The 17213-nt window shown below is 34.9% G+C and overlaps 1 protein-coding gene across 8 annotated transcripts in view; it reads right to left on the bottom strand.

Annotated features, from left to right (window-relative positions):
* The window catches only part of TSGA10 (testis specific 10), a 179647-nt gene that overhangs the window by 51623 nt on the left and 110811 nt on the right, over positions 1 to 17213 (bottom strand). For all 8 annotated transcript variants that reach the window (XR_012003276.1, XR_012003275.1, XM_072768002.1 and 5 more), the window contains 3 exons: positions 7394 to 7596; positions 5368 to 5472; positions 5038 to 5187 (listed from right to left, as the gene is read on the bottom strand). Coding sequence is in view for 6 of the 8 variants with exons in the window: in XM_072768002.1 (XP_072624103.1) it covers positions 5038 to 5187; positions 5368 to 5472; positions 7394 to 7596 (458 nt within the window). In the remaining 2 variants the exon portion in view is untranslated. The remainder of the gene's footprint in view (positions 1 to 5037; positions 5188 to 5367; positions 5473 to 7393; positions 7597 to 17213) is intronic.

The raw sequence follows: 17213 nt of genomic DNA, 5'->3' as shown, positions 1-17213 counted from the left end.
AACCACCTATGAGACTGTAGTATTCCCAAAATAAAAAGTATAACAAAGCAAACAAAACCGTGGTTGAAAGGAACATGCAACATCTGATCCATACAACAACCTGGATATATCTCAAATATATTGTGCTGAGTGAGAGTCAGCCACTAGAGACTATATGCATGATTCCATTTATATAGCAACCTTGAAAAGGTAAAACTATAGGGGCAGTGAACAGATCAGTAGTTGGGGAAAGTAAATTAAAGTACATTGATTATTGTCTAGATAATAGGTGGCAGTCAAAATATACCATTTAAAACTAACAGCAAAAGGTTAAGTAAGAAAAAGGGAATTAATGGCACTATTAAAATTATTAATAGAAATGTGACTAGTATAATAAATGCAGACCTTCCTGAATATCAAAAGAAATGACCAAAAGCAAAAGCCAAACTGAGAGATACAATGTCACATGATAAACACAGTTAACATAATATAACAGAGTTGAGACCAAATTTCACAATCATATCAATAATGTGAAAAAATTTAACTCATTCATTATTTCAAAATGGCTCATAAAGCAAAACTTAAATCCATACTATAAATGAGAAAGATACTTAAAATGCAGTGACTCAGAAAAGCTAAAAATTAAGAGATGGACAAAGATTTGCAAGGCAGATGGAGACAATAAGTACATGCAACTCTAATACTAAACAAAGTAGACATAGACACCCAGCCCTTCCCACCTTCAAAAAATTAAATGCATCAGTAAAGCACACTTCATAAAATCCACATCCCACAATGAAGATACAACAGTTCAGAATATCCATGCAACAAATAAAACACTAAACCACCTACATAAAGCAAAATTTATAGGAGATATAAAAAGAAATAAAATAATAATAATAGGAGATTTTTAAGCATCATTCTTAGTAAAACAGGTCAAGTGAACAAAACTTAAGCAACGAAAAGGACCCCTGGATGGCTCAGTGGTTGAGCTTCTGCCTTTGGCTCAGGGTGTGATCCTGCAGTTCCTGTATTGAGTCCCACATAGGGCGCCCTAGAGGAAGCCTACTTCTCCCTCTTCCTATGTCTCTGCCTCTCTCTGTGTATATCTCATGAATAAATAAATAAAACATTTTTTAAAAAATTAAGCAATGACATAAAAAACTAAATGAAAGCAAAAAGGTAAATCTTTTAGAAATCTATACACATATTTCTTTTCTTTTTTTATACATATATTTCTGATAAGAGAGAATATATCTTCTCTGATGCACATAAACTATCCACAAAAACTGAACATGTGTTGAAGTACAAAGAAAACATAGGTATTTTCCACAAAAAAATATTATAAACAATACTCTCTAAACACAATGCAATAACACTATAAATTTAAAAATGAAATGGAAACACAAAAAGTTCTTCTTACTGAAAATTATAAGACTTTTCTATCAAATAACTCTTAGGTAAAAGTGAAAACATAAATAGAAATTACAGAATTTCTAAAAAATCATCATAATGAAAACACTACATATCAGAATCTGTGGGATATATTTTAAAGCAATGATCACTGGAAAATTCATAGAAATAAATACTTACATCAATAAAAATTAAAGAATGGCAATAAATGAGTTAAATTCCTAACTTAATATACTAAGGGGAAAAATAACAAAGTAAATAAAGCATAGGAAGGAAATAATATAAACAAAACCAGAAATTAATAAGATAAAGAAAAATAAATCAATAAGTCAAAATGCTTGTTCTTCGTAGCAATGAACAAAGTAAACAATTCACTAGCTAAGGTAACCAAGAAACAGAAGAGGAAAGCACATATACACAATTTAAAAATGACTATGGGATATGACTATTGATGCAGAGGAAATTTTAAAATTCATAAGATACAGCATTGGTTACTTCTGTGCAAAGAAATTTAAAAACTTAGAAAGAGGCAGTTAAGTGTTTTGTGGCTCAGTTGGTTAAGTGTCTGCCTTTGGCTCAGGTCAAGATTCCAGGGTCCTGGGATAGAGCCCCACACTGGGCTCCCTGCTCAACAGGGAGTCTGCTTCTCCCTCTTCCTCTCCCCTGCTAGTACATGCTTTCTCTCTCTCTCAAATAAATAAATAAAATCTTTAAAAAAAAAACTCTAAAAGAAATAATTTTTAGACAGAGATAGAAAGCCTAAAACAATTTTTAAAAAACCAGAAAAATTTAACAAGGAAGTATACCTCACAAAAAAGAAGAACCAAGGCTGTGTGGTTTCACAGGTGAACCCAACCAAACCCTTAGAGATTAGATAATCACAAACTACATAAATTGTTTCAAAGCATAGTAAATTAAAAACTCTCAAATTCCTTTTTTGCAGCATATATAACATTGATATCTAAACTTGCTAAGAGAGTACAAAGAAAAAAATTATAGGCCAATATCACTTGTGAATATTGATACACAAATCTAAAATAAAATATAAGTGAACATTAAGAATAGAATACACTAAGACCAAGTAAGGTTTATACCATAAATTCAAAGATGGTTCAATATCTGAAAACCTTTTCATATAGTTCACATATTAATAGTTCTTTTTTATATTAATAGTTCTAAAGGGAAAAACCTTATCTCTATAGATGCTGAAAAAGCCCTTGAAAAAATTAAACACTCATTCCTAATAAATCTTGATAGTATAAAAATGGATAGATATAATAAAACATTTATATCTCAGTCCTAAAGCCAGCATCTTACTTTTATTTGACAAACCCTAGAGGCATTCCACTTAAGGTCAGAATCAAAACAAGGATGCCTATTTTCTCCACTACTATTTATCATTATTCTGAAGATATCAGCTATTGCAATTAACTAGACAATGCAATTCGAGAGATAAAAAATGGAGAAGAAATAAAATGATCTGTTTTTTGCAGGTGACATGATAATATATCTGGACTCCCCTAAAGAATCTATGCCAAAACTTAATGAAAGAATAAAAAAATTTTAGCAAGGGCAGCCCTGGTGGCTCAGCGGTTTAGCGCCACCTTCAGTCCAGGGCGTGGTCCTGGAGACCGGGATGGAGTCCCACATTGGGCTCCCTGCATGGAGCCTGCTTCTCCCTCTGCCTATGTCTCTGCCTCTCTCTCTCTCTCTCTCTCTGTCTCTCATGAATAAATAAATAAAATCTTTTAAAAAAATTCTAGCAAGATAACATGATGATAAATTAACATGCAAAAAGAGTATTTTTTGAAGATAAAATGGGGAGAATAACCTAAAGATAAAATATTTAGGAATAAACTTAAGAATGTTCAAAAACTGATAAAAAGAAAACTACAACTCATTCTTGAATGACACAAAGTGACTGAAAAAATGGAAAAACATCTCTCTTTTTTGGGTTAGGACAGCTCAACATTACTAAGATGTCAGTTATCCCCAAGTTAATTTATAAATTGAATGTGATGCTAATAAAAATTCCAACAGGCTTTTTAAGATGGAGCTAGACAAGCTGACCCTAAATTTTATGTGGAAAATAAACTCACATGAAAATAAGCAAATACTTAAAAGTAAGAGCTCTTATAGGCACTAACCTATTGGTATGCTGGAACTGGCTCACAGCTGATTGTAAATTTCAGGAATTTTGTGACCTGGTGGTTAAACCAGCATGGTACTTTGAAACTCTGCAATGTATGTATAGAATGTATAGAATCGTGTAATCGCTGTATTACATACCTGAGACTAGGATAACAATGTATGTCAACTACACTTCAATAAAGAAGAAAGAAACAAGTAAACTAACTGGCCAGGAAACTGGCCACAGTGGACAGTTTACACCAATGAAATTGATAAATGCTACAAATAAGGGCTTTTCCCTCCCCTTCTTTGAAGAGCCAGTTTACCAGCCATCAGAATAGTCCTAAAAAATAAAAAATATGGAGCCTTTGTAATGTAAAGGAATATGGGGGACATGAGATGGAAGGCATTCAGGAGAAAATAACAATTGTCTATTACTTTTTGCAGAGTTTTGACTTTAAAAGTATATGAATCTACATATTCAAAAATACAACTAAATCAAGGAAAAAACTAGGAAGGGGAAAATAAAAATGGAAGCAAATTGAAGTAAAGGAATCTAATGTTATTTTAAATGCATATCATAATCACAGCAAAAGGGGAAAAAAGAAATTAATCCAAGTAATTTATAAACTTAGTATTTGACTATATACCCTCAAGATTTGGGCAAAGTAGTGCACAGGAATTACAAATGGATCATGAACTTTTAAGTGGTCTGTTTAATGTAGTGACATAGGTGGAGAAATTTTGAAGCTATTTTAAATGTATTCTGGGTAACTATGTGCATACTGTTGATAAACATGTTGATGTTGAACCAGGGTTCTCACTGTAGAAGAAAGAACACACAAATACAAAATGGAAAAAGGGAAGGAGCAAATCTGGGAGGATAGTTAGGAACTGGAGATACTGGTTATGTTTTAAAAATGTGTATATGCGTGTGTGTGCATGCACCTGTGTGCAAGGAGAGAGAGGGAACATATGCAAAAATGTGACTACATAAGACAGCAGTTGTCTCTAACACAGAGAAAACAAATGGGGTAAAACTTTAACAACATTGAGTATGGGTAAAAGGTATACAGTCGTTTTCTGCATTAGTTTATTTTTATAACTTCTTTTAAGTTTGAATTTATTTCCAAATATAAATGCTTTTACAAAATTTGTGACATATAGGACTACATCTAAAATATTTTCCTCTGAAAAATAAACTATGTCCCTAAAGCATATTATGGTACTATAATAATTAATCAATATTTTACTAATGAAAGCATATGGAAAATTTAAGTTTTAGAATAAAGTCAGATTTTAAAAATATAATTTATGTAAATATTAGAATAAAGATCTTTCATTTTAGAAAATTTATATAAAACCAATGATTAAAATATTTTATGTCTACATACGTTACCATGTGATTGTGTTTAAATAGCACTATTAATGATAAATTAATTTGAACTTACTCCCTCAAATATTCACTGTACATTGCTATATGGTCCCCAGAGAATGGATCTTTGAACTACTTACTCTTCTAATGATCGATCTAGGCCTCGGTCAGGAGATCGATGGTGAGTACGTTCTGGTGAATGACATTTTGTATTTGGCTTTATTGTAGAACTCATATGATAAGCAGTACTTGAGTAATTCTGGCGGCGAAGTTCTTGTACAGCCCTCTCTCTGAAGCAAAATAGTGAGGCTTTTAAACTTTATATCCAGTGATATTATTAATACTGTCATAAAACTGTAGTTCGGTTCATACTTTAAAAGCTAAGCATCATGAAATTACCAGAATCTGTTGTTGTTATCTAAAAAACAATGCCTTCCAGATTTCCAAACATTGCATAAAGACAAACTTACCTTTCAAAGCGTTCCGTCCCTAGTTGTCGTTTGGTAATGTCTAAATCGGCTTCCAATTGTGTTACAACATTTCTGAACTGGGCCACGTCTCTACTCTGGATGGCCCTGTATAAAAAAGTGTGACAGTTGATTAAATTTAAAATATGGCTAGGACTTCTAGAGTACATTAAACCATGTTGGCCATGGTTCCTCAGCTGGAACAAAGCCAAACTGTGATTTTTATGGTTGTATTAGTACATCTAAAATATGCCAATTTTGAAAGTAGTCTGCTTGAAAAGACTAAGCTGTCCCAGTCCCATTCAATTAGTTAAACCTTATCTGTTTCCCTATGTTTAGATGGGATAATATTACCTATTATCTATCTATATTATCTATTTTTAAAGTACTCTAAGGTATTATATGCAAAGTAGTATTATAACCAAATAATCAACATTATGATTAGTCCTATTATATATATTTATGAAATCAACCAAGTGTGTGGTTTTTTTGTTTTGTTTTGTTTTATTCATGAGAGACACACAGAGAGAGAGGTAGAGACATAGGCAGACAGAAGGAGAAGCAGGGAGCCTGACACGGGACTCGATCCCGGGACTCCAGGATCATGCGCTGGGCTGAAGGCAAACACTAATCACTGAGTCACCCAGGCGTCCCAAACCAAGTGTTCTGTATATACTTATAATGAAATTTGATTCATGCGATTTATAATGAAATTTGATGTACAAACTGTTAAAAATGTAATATGTCTTCAATTTAACAGGATCCTCCTTAGGGACAAACAATGCCTCAGAAACCCTGTGATAAGGCACATTATCATAAGGAGGATGATGAAAGCAATGAATGCTGCTTGCACAGAACATTCTATCCTCTTTGCTTGCCTTCAGGACAGTCCTGTTGACTGCTGAAATCTAAACTTTATAGAGATTAAGAACACAAAAGTTTATTATGCTTACCAGTTCTAAATGATTGTACTTACCAACCAGTCTAAAACACAATGTACCCCTAAAGGTGGGGGGCGGGGAGGTTGGGCATATCTCATTAGGGTAGATTTCCACCTAACAGCTTGAACAAGTGATCCTGCAAAACCAGTTGAAAATATTACAAAATCCCAGCTACAGTGACTAAAAAGAATGACTCACAGCTGCCATAACCTGAAAACAGTTTCTCAAGGAAACTGGCCTTGGCTTTGTAGCCTTTGCTCAGTCAGGTGCTCCCAGGAATGACTAATTCCTGAGACCATGATTCCTATCCTTCCCCAGGTCCCATGATCAGATGGGAGGGCAGAGTTGAAGCTGGTGTTATAGATGGGACACATAACAAAGAGGCTAATAGTCCCCATCAGTTTTTGTGAGAGGTCACCAAATTTAATAATAAAACATTCACTATTCAGGCAGGCATTTCTGCCCAACCTTCTAGCCAATGGTCTTATAGTAAGATGATAATGGTGCTAGGGATACTTAAAAAAACAAAACCAAAATCAGTGTCCTAAGGGTCTTTAGTATTCTATGGGAGTTCTTCCAGGTACCCAATATATACTTAAAGGTATATAAGGAAATACTCTGAGACAAGTCTAAAGTAGGCAGCAATACCAGGTGGGTCCATAAACAGAAAAATTACTCTGGTTTCGGAAGTGCTTAATTTTTTTCCAAAAACTTGCTGTAATATTTCTAAAAGGTAGTATTTTAGGTCAGATATTTTATTATATCCAAAGCTCTGATGGTTAAATTTAACCATCAACAAAGATGGTTAACTTAAAAAAAATTTTTTTTTGGTTAACTTAAATTTAACTATCATCTTTGTTGATGGTTAAATTTAAGTTTAGGTAAATTTAGATAAACATTAATAGAAATGAGTATTATATCTTGGGCAAATCCCAATATTTCTGGTCCTCAGTTTAATGAATGGCAAAAGATGGGCACTAAATTGTCTAAATTCCAGCTTTAAAATTCTACTAACCTATAAAATTCTACTAACCTATCAACAATTTTAAAAATATGACTTTATGCTATTATATTGCTAATCAACTCACATTTTATTTTCTGCCAAACAAAGGTGTTCTTTAAGAAGCTGAATTTCAGATTCTTTTTCTTGAAGCGCTATCTGAGACTGATATTCTTTGTCTCGATTGGCCACCAGCAAAGCTTCTAGATTCTGCATGGAGATTCTCTCATTTGTCATCTGACTCCTGAGGAGTTCTATTTCAGAGCGAGCAGAATCTAACTCATTCTCCATCTGTACGATAATAGGAAGATATCTATATTTATTCCCATTCATTGAACTGATCTATTATCAGAGACTCATGAATTTCTGTATTATGTTATAAACCAACAACCTCTTTTAATTTCTTAATTAGAAATTATGTCCTTCTTACCAAACACACATATACACACAGTATCACTTTCTCCAACTCTCTAATCATATCAAAAATTCATTAATTTAAGACTTATTAATAATTCCAAACTGTAAACAACTTCCATTTCTATCATTAATATTTCTTTATATATTTCTGCAAGACTGACATGACTTCTGCTTTGTCCTGAGTTAGGTGAGTTACAAACACCTAACTACCTTATAGAATATTATTGTACTTCATAGTTAAGGAAGATAAGGAATAAAATCATATTCCCTCTCTTGCATAAACCTGTGGTAAGCTTAATTTTTTGAAAGTTATCTTAGCCTCAAAAACGCTCTCTAAGCCAAATGTTTTTTCAAAAGGAGGATATTGCTATTTAGGAAAAAAAAGTATTCTTTATATCATAATTACACATTATAATAAGTTCTACATGTATTTAAAAAGTTAGACATGAAAAAAATAAAATTCTAAGAAAAGAGAATTTAATAAAAATGAAATTACTGGGGTAGGAGTGAGCACATAGGGGAAGAACTGTCTAGACTAGATACAGTTAAAAATGATATATAACCAAATAAACTTATCAATAGTCAATGTAAACCTAAATTTACAAGGAAACAACTGAAAGAATATAAACTCAGTTTGCATGATGACAAGTAGTAATTACACTTGTGGTGAGCACAGCCTCATGTAGAACCTTGTTGAATCAATACATTGTACACTTGAAACTAATGCAACATTGTGGGTAAACTATACTCAAGTTTTTAAAAATTATTTATTTATTCTTAAAGATTTTATTTATTTATTCATGAGAGACACACAGAGAGAGAATGGCAGAGACAAAGGCAGAGGGAGAAGCAGGCTTTATGCAGGGAGCCCAACATCGATCCCGGGTCTTCAGGATCACAACCTTGGGCCAAAGACGGTGCTAAACTGCTCAGCCACCCATGCTGCCCAAAAAATAAATTTTTAAAGAAACTCAATAAATACAATGGTTAAATCTTACTATCAAAAGGAACCCATATGAATTGATGAGAAATATGAACTAATGGTACAAACAGAAGATTTACAAAATACAACTCATTAGTAAACATACAGGGAAAAAAATTACCCCTACTAATACTTAAATGAATACAAATGAACCAAGATGTTCTTTTATTCCAGGATTTCTTTATCTTGACACTACTGACCTTTTGGGTTGGATAATTATTTGGTCGAGGAACGTGTCTTATGCATTATAGGATATATGCTCTACTCATTAGAGATCAATAGCATCCTCCTACCCCATTTGGGACAATCAAAAATGTCTCCAGGGTGCCTTGGTGGCTCAGTCAGTTAAGTGTCTGATTTCATCTCAGGTCACCATTTTAGGGTTCTGGGATCAGAGCCCTGTGTCATGCTCTGTGCTCAGCAGGGAGTCAGCTTCTCTCTCTCTCTCTCTCTCTCTTCTGCCCCTCCCCCCACTTGTGCATGCTCTCTCTCTCTCAAATAAATAAATATATAATCTTTAAAAAAACAAGTCTCTAGGCATTGCTAAATGGCCACATGGAAGCAAAATCTCTTTCACCTGAACCATGGTTATAGTTTATCAGATTGGCAAATTTCTTAGGGCATATTAACATTAAAATAAGCAAAGTAATTTCATACACTCTGCCAGCAGGAATACAAAATGGAGCATCACTTTTTTTGGCAATAGCTTTATTGGATTATGAATTACATACCACACAACTCACCCACTTAAAGGTACAATTCAACTGGGTTTTTTTTTTTTGTTTCTTTTTATTTAAATTCCAGTTAGTTAACACATAGTGAATATTAGTTTCAAGAGTAGAATTTAGTGATATATCACTTACATACAACACCCAGTACTCATCACAAATGCCCTCCTTAATACCCATCACTCATTTATACCATCTCCTGTCCACCTGCTCTCCAGCAACCCTTAGTTTGTTCTCTGTAGTTAAGAGTCTCTTCTATGGTTCTCCCTCTCTTCTTTTTCTTTTCCCTTGTTCATCTGTTTTGTTTCTTAAATTCCACATAGGAGTAAAATCATATCATATTTGTCCTTCTCAAATTGACTTATATTTAGCTTAGCATAATACACTCTAGCTCCATCCACATCATTACAAATGGCAAGATTTTGTTCTCTTTTATGGCTGAGAAATAATGATGCAGAAAAAGTATTTGACAAAACACAACATCCTTTCTTGATAAACACCCTCCACAAAGCAGGGATAGAGGAAACATACCTCAACATCATAAAGGCCATATATGAAAGACCCACAGCTAATATCATCCTCCATGGGGAAAAACAGAGCTTTCCCCCTAAGGTCAGGAACACGACAGGGATGTCCACGCTCACCACTGTTGTTCAACATAGTACTGGAAATCCTTGCCTCAGCAATCAGACAACAAAGAAATAAAAGGCATCCAAATCAGCAAAGAGGAAGTCAAACTTTTGTTCTTTGCAGAAGACATGATATCTATATAGAAAACCCAAAGACTCCACCAAAAAATTGCTAGAACTAATACAGGAATTCACTAAAGTCATAGGATATAAAAATCTGTTGCATTTCTATACATCAACAACAAAACAGCAGGAAGAGAAATCAAGGAAGCGATCCCATTTATCACTGCACCCAAAGCCATAAGATACCTAGGAATAAACCTAACCAAAAGTAAAAGATCTGTGCTCTGAAAACTATAGAAAACTTATGAAAGAAATTGAAGACGACACAAAGAAATAGAAGAATATCCCATGCTCATGGATTGGAAGAGCAAATTTTGTTAAAATGTCTAACTATCCAAAACAATCTACACATTTCATGCAATCTCTATCAAAATACCACCAGCATTTTTCACAGAGCTAGAGCTAACAATCCTAAAATTTGCATGAAACCACAAAATATCCCGAAGAGCAAAGCAATCTTGAAAAAGAAAAGTAAATCTAGAGCCATCACAGTTCTAGACTTTAAGCTATATTACAAAGCTGTAGTCATCAAGATAGAATGGTACTGGCACAAAGACCCATAGATCAATGGAAAAGGATAGGAAACCCAGAAATGGATCCACAACTACATGGTTAACTAATCTTTGACAAAGCAGGAAAGACTACTCAATGGAAAAAAGTCTCTTCAACAAACGGTGTTGGAAAAATTGAGGAAATCTTCTTAATCTCTTTTTTCTTCTGTGGCTTATGCTTTTGATGTAGATCTAAAAAAGCATTACCTGGGCAGCCTGGGTGGCTCAGTGGTTTAGCGCTGCCTTCAGCCCAGGGCATGATCCTGGAGACCCAGGATCGAGTCCCACGTCAGGCTCCCTGCATGGAGCCTGCTTCTCCCTCTGCCTGTGTCTCTGCCTCTCTCTCTCTCATGAATAAATAAATAAAATCTTAAAAAAAAAGAAAGAAAGCATTATCTAACCCAAGGTCACAAATATTTACTTCTATGTTTTCTCATTAAGAGTTTTGTAATTTTAGCTCTTATATACAGGCCTATAACCCACTTTAATTACTGCATATGGTATGTGATAAGAATCCAACTTCATTCTTTTCCATGTAGATGTATTGTATTGGCATCGATTTTTTGAAAACCATTTGACTACAAATTTAAGAGTTTATTTCTGGATTCTCAATTATGTTCCACTGGCTTGTATGTCTTTTTTTCATGCTGATATTACACTATATGGATTACTGTACTTCTATAGCCAGTTTTGAAATTGGGAAGTGTTGTTAGTTCTGATTTTGTTCTTTTTCAAGATTGTTTTGGCTACTCTGGGTCACTTGAGCTTGCATATTAATTTTACATCATCTTGGCAATTTCTACAAAGAAACCAACTTCTTCTGATAGGCATTATATTGGATCTATAGATCAATTTGGGGTTGTGTTGCCCTTTAACAATGTTCAGTCTTCTAATCCATGAATACAGGATGTCTTTCTATTTACTTAGGTCTTTAAAAAAAATTTAACAATGTTTTCTAGTTTTGTAAAGCACAAGTTTTGCACTTCTTTTTTATTTATTTAATTTTTCCTTATTTCATATTTATTATTATTATTTTATTATTATTATTATTATTATTATTATTATTATTATTATTATATCCATATAGGGGAAAGGAGAGAAAATGAGTAGGAAATATCAGAAAGGCTGACAGAACATGAGAGACTCCTAACTCTGGGAAATGAACAAGGGGTAGTGGAAGGAGAGGTGGGTGGGGGGATGGGGTGACTTGGTGACGGGCACTGAGGGGGGCACTTGATAGGATGAGCACTGGGTGTTATACTCTATGTTGGCAAATTTGAACTCCAATAAAAAAAATATACAAAAAATAAAAATAAAAATAAATAAAAATTAGAGCTACCCTATGACCCAGCAATTGCACTGCTGGGGAGTTACCCCAAAGATACAGATGCTTGAAAGACCAAGACACCTGCACCCCAATGTTTATAGCAGCAATGTCCACAGTGGCCAATCTGTGGAAGGAGCTTTGGTGTCCACTGAAAGATGAATGGATAAAGAAGATGTGGTATATATATATATACAATGGAATATTACTGAAGCATTAGAAACAATGAATATTTTTTATTTATTTTATTTAAATTCAATTTGCCAACATATAGTATAACACCCAGTGCACACTTCTTTTGTTAAATTTATACCTAAGTATTTTATCTCCTCTTGGTGCAATCCCTTTGGATGCAATCCCATTTGATGGAATTGTTTTATTTTCATTTTTGGATTGTTCATTGCTAATACATAGAGATATAACTGATTATTGTATATTGATCTTGTGCTGTAACTTTAATGAACTTATGTATTAATTTAGGTTTTTTTTTAGCATATCCCTTAGGATTTTCCATATCCTAGATAATGTCATCTATGAATAAAGATAGTTTTTCTTCTTTATCGATCTGAATGTCTTTTATTTCTTTTTTACTTTAAATTGCTCAGGCGAGAACCTCTAGTAAAAATGTTGAACAGAAGAGACGAAGAGAGCATTTTTATCTTGTTACTGATAAGAAAGGGGAAAACATTCAATCAGTATTCCAACATTAAGTATGATGTTAACTCAGGGATTTTCATAGATGGTAAAGTTCCCATCTTTTTTTTTTTTTAAGATTTTATTTATTTATCCATGAGAGACACACAGAGAGAGGCAGAGGGAGAGCAGGCTCCCTACAGAATGCCTGATGTGGTACTCAATCCCTGGACCTGGGATCACTCCCTGAGCCGAAGGTAAACGCTCAACCACTGAGCCACCCAGGAGTCCCAGTAAAGTTCCCGTCTATTCCTAGTTTATATTGTTTTTATCACAAAATGGTGCTGGATTTTGTCAAATGCTTTTTCTGCATCTATTGAGGTGATCATTGGTTTTTATTCCTTATTCTAATGATACGATATATTTCATAATTGGATTTCAGGCATTAGAACAACCTTGCATTCTGGGGATACATCCACTTGATCATGGTAAAAATTCATTTTATATTGTTAGATTCAGTTTTCTAATATTTCCTTGAGGATTTTTCATCTAAATACATAAGGATATTGATTCACAGTTTTCTTATGCTATCTTTGGTTTGGGCATCAGGGTAATACTGGCTTCATTGGGGAACATTCTCTTTCATTTTTGAAAGAGCTTGTGAAAATGTGTATCAATTTATCTTTAAACATTGGAAATATTTACAACTAAAGCCACCTGGGCCTCAACTTATCTGTATGAGAATTTTAAAATCACTAACTCAATCTCTTTACTCATTAAAGATATATTTTCTATTTTTCCTTGTTAGTTTCACTATTTTCTTTCTGGGAATTTATTGACTTAACCCAAGTTATATAATTTTTGGCATTTAGTTTCTCATAATATTCCTTCAGAATCTTTAATTTTTTGTAAGATTGGTAGTAGCATCCCCCTTTTCATTCCTGTTTTTAGTAATTTGACTTCTCTCTCTCTCTCTGACTAGCTAAAGTTTTACCGATTTTGTTGATATTGTGAAAGACCAACCTTTTGGGTTTTTTTTTTTTATGTTCTCTATTGTTTTCCCATTTTGTTTTTATTAATTCCTGTACTAAGCTTTGTAATTTCTTTCTTTCCTCTTACTTTAGGTTTAGTTTGCTTCTCTTTTTCCAGTGTCATAAGTGAAAGATTAGGTTAGTGATTTAAGATCTTTTAAAAAAATATATAGACATTTACAGCTATTATTTCCATGTAACTACTGATTGAACTGGCATCTTATAAATTTTGGTACATTGTGTTTTCATTTTCCTTAACCTCAGAGTATTCTCTTCTTCTTTGATGCACTGGTATTGGGGAGTGTGTTGTTCAATTTCCATATACCTGTGAATTTCCCAAATTTTCTTCTTTTATTGATTCCTAACAATTGCATTCTGGTGGGAGAATATACTCTGTGTGATTTGAATCCTTTTAAATGTGTTAAGACTTGTTTTATGGCCTAACATATGGTATATCCTAGAGGATAATTCATGTACAATTGAGAAAACTATGTATTCTACTGTTGTTTGGTAGAGTGCTTTATAGATACCTGTTAACCTTAGTTTGATTTTTGTTTTGTTGGAGTTTTCTATTTCTTTGTTGATGTTCTATTTACTTTCTTCCTTATTGAGAGTGATGTATCAAAGTTTCCAACTATTATTGTTGAACTGCTTATTTCCAGATAAATACAGAAATATTATTCCTATATAGTTCTATTTCCTTCTCTCTTTAGTGCTATAAGCATTTTACATGTTACATCTATATGTCACAAGTACAATTATATATTGTTATAATTATCACCTTTTAATTATCTTTTAAATAATATGATAGGAAAAAACCCAGTAAGTATATATAGACCAACATAGCAGATAAAGGAATTAAAGTAGCTATTCTAAACATTTTAGTTCAAGTATTTATAGTACATATTTTAAAAATATACATATTTTAGTTCAAAGAAGTAAAGAAATCCATTTTTGGGGGGTTTAGTTTGGTTCCCATCAAATTTTTACTTAAATTCTGTAAAGTTAATGTTTCTGGTGAAAATTCTCTGTTCCTTTCTAGTCTTTGTTGCTTTGGCTTTCTTTTCCACTCAAAGAGGCCCCTTTAATATTTCTTGCAGGGCTGGTTTAATGGTCACAAACTCCTTTACCTTTTATTTGTCTGGGAAACTCTTTATCTCCCCTTCTGTTCTGAATGATAGCTTGCTGGATAAAATATTTTTGGCTACATATTTTTCTCATTAGCATGTTGAATATATATCATGCACTCTCTTCTGGTGCGCCAAGTTTCTGTGGTCAGATCTGCTACAAAGCTAATCTGTCTTCCCTGTAAATTAAGAACTCCACCCCCCGCCACCTTGCTGCCCCCAAGATTCTTTCCTTGTTTGTGTATTTTGTGAATTTGACTATGATATGTGGGCCAGCTTTTGTTGAATTTGATGCGAGTTCTCCGTGCCTCCTGGATTTTGATGTCTGTTTACTTCCCCAGATTAGGGAAGTTTTCAGCTATAATTTACTCACAAACTTTCTGCCCCCTTTTCCCTTTCTTCTTTTTCTGAGATTCCTATGACACAAATATTATGCTTTAAGGAGTCACTGAGTTCTCTAAGTCTACATTCACGATTCTTTCCCTCTTCAGCTTCATTATTTTCTGTAATTTTATCTTCTATATCACGGATTGATTCCTCTGCTTCAATCCTCATTGTCACTGTATCCAGTTGGTTTTGCATCCCAGTTATAGAATTTTTAAAAACTTTGGCTTGAATAGTTTTTAATTCTTTTATCTCCACAGTAAGGGATTCTCTAGTGTCTTCTATGCTTTTCTCAAGCCCAGCTAATACTCTTATGATTGTTGTTTTAAATCCTGGTTCAGGCATCTTATATCTGTTTTGATTAAATCCCTGGACATTACTTCTTGTTCTTTCTTTTGGGGTGAATTCCTCCATCCTGTCATTTTGTCTAGATCCCTGTTTTTTGTGTGTGTGTGTGTTTGTTAGGAAAGACTGCTATATTCCTGCTCCTGAGAGTATGGCTATATTAAGAAGAGGTCCTATATGTCTTAGGCCTGTTGCATGTTGGCTATTCTTTCTCTCAGGTAAGTCCTCTGCAGTTTCTTCTTGCCTGCAGTGGAGGGTGTTTGGACCTTGTCCACTATGTGGCAAGTTTTAACTGGGTGTGTTTTGGTCTTTTTGTTAAAAGACACTAGATCCTATTTTCCCTAGAACTGATGCTTTTCAGCACTCTATCACCAGTAGACTTGGTATGTGCAAGGAGTTTGTGCTGGTCTTTTGGAGGAGAGGCCTGCTGGGCTGATTCCCCTAGTGGAGATGCACCTGCAGGGCACAGAGGGGTGGGGCTTGGTGTAAGCGTCTCCAGCCTCCACTGGGGAGTACTGTGTTGCTCACTGAAGCTGGTCAGTGCTGATGGGGGGGGGGGAGAGGGGCAAAGTGGCATGGCTCCCCCACTCTTCTCCCTGGAGGGGGTAGTTTGCACCTATCACTCTTTCAGGAAGCTCTTATAGAAGAGCAAACAATCTCCCCTCTTGTGTCCCCAGCTTTCATCAGATCACTGCCTTCAGCCTGTTTGCAATGTATCTGCCTTCCAAGCAACACAGTACTCCTGTGTTTTATCTCAGAAGAACAGCTGGGTATCAAAACTCCAAATTTTAGGGGCCCCTGTGGCATGGCCCCTCACTGATCCTCTGGGGGAGGGTCTTGTCATGCTGTGGCTGGTGCTGGTTTGCCACAGAAAAGATTCATATGACTACACATTAGCATGACCATGCAGTGGTTTGGAGTTTATGGTAAATCAGAGCAAAAAGCTAGCACCAGGGCACCTGGGTGGCTCAGTGGTTGAGCATCTGCCTTTGGCTCAGGTCATGATCCCGAGGTCCTGGGATCTCCCTCTGCCTATGTCTCTGCCTCTCTCTCTCTCTCTCTCTCTGTATGTGTGTGTCTCTCTCATGAATAAATAAATAAAATCTTAAAAAAAAAAAAAAAAAAAGCTAGCACCAACATTTGCTGTCCTAAGCCAGTTTCTTTGTTCCTATGCTAGTAAACAGGGCAGCACATTGGTGCCTGCCAGCCCTTTTGTTCCTGGAGAGGCCATGCCACCACTCCCAAATGCATTCCAAGAAGAGGAACTGTTTCTCCCTGTGGGACCCAGGGGATCCTCAGACCACACTGCCTGCTCCCAGGCCTCTGCCCTCCTTCCTCACTGGAGCACCACTAAGCCCACCAGTCATGACTGTGGCAATGACATGGACTTCTAAAACTTCAGACTTGAGCTCCACTGCTTGACAAAAACTTGTGGTAGGCAGCCCCTCTCCTTTTCCTAGTCAATAATTTTGAGGAATAGTTTTTCTTGTGCAATCCCCTGTATGCTGCTTTCACTCTTTCTCTCTTACTCCTCTCTCCATGATTAGGGCTCCCACCCTTCTGCAGCACCTGCAGTTTTTTCTCCCCCAAATCAATTCTCTGCAACTCCTACCTGCCACAATGTGGCCATTTTT

Source organism: Canis lupus, chromosome 11, assembly GCF_048164855.1.
Source record: "Canis lupus baileyi chromosome 11, mCanLup2.hap1, whole genome shotgun sequence".
NCBI lineage: Eukaryota > Metazoa > Chordata > Mammalia > Carnivora > Canidae > Canis > Canis lupus.
The sequence above is the reverse complement of the archived record's forward strand: the minus strand, read 5'-3'. Positions and strand labels throughout refer to the sequence as shown.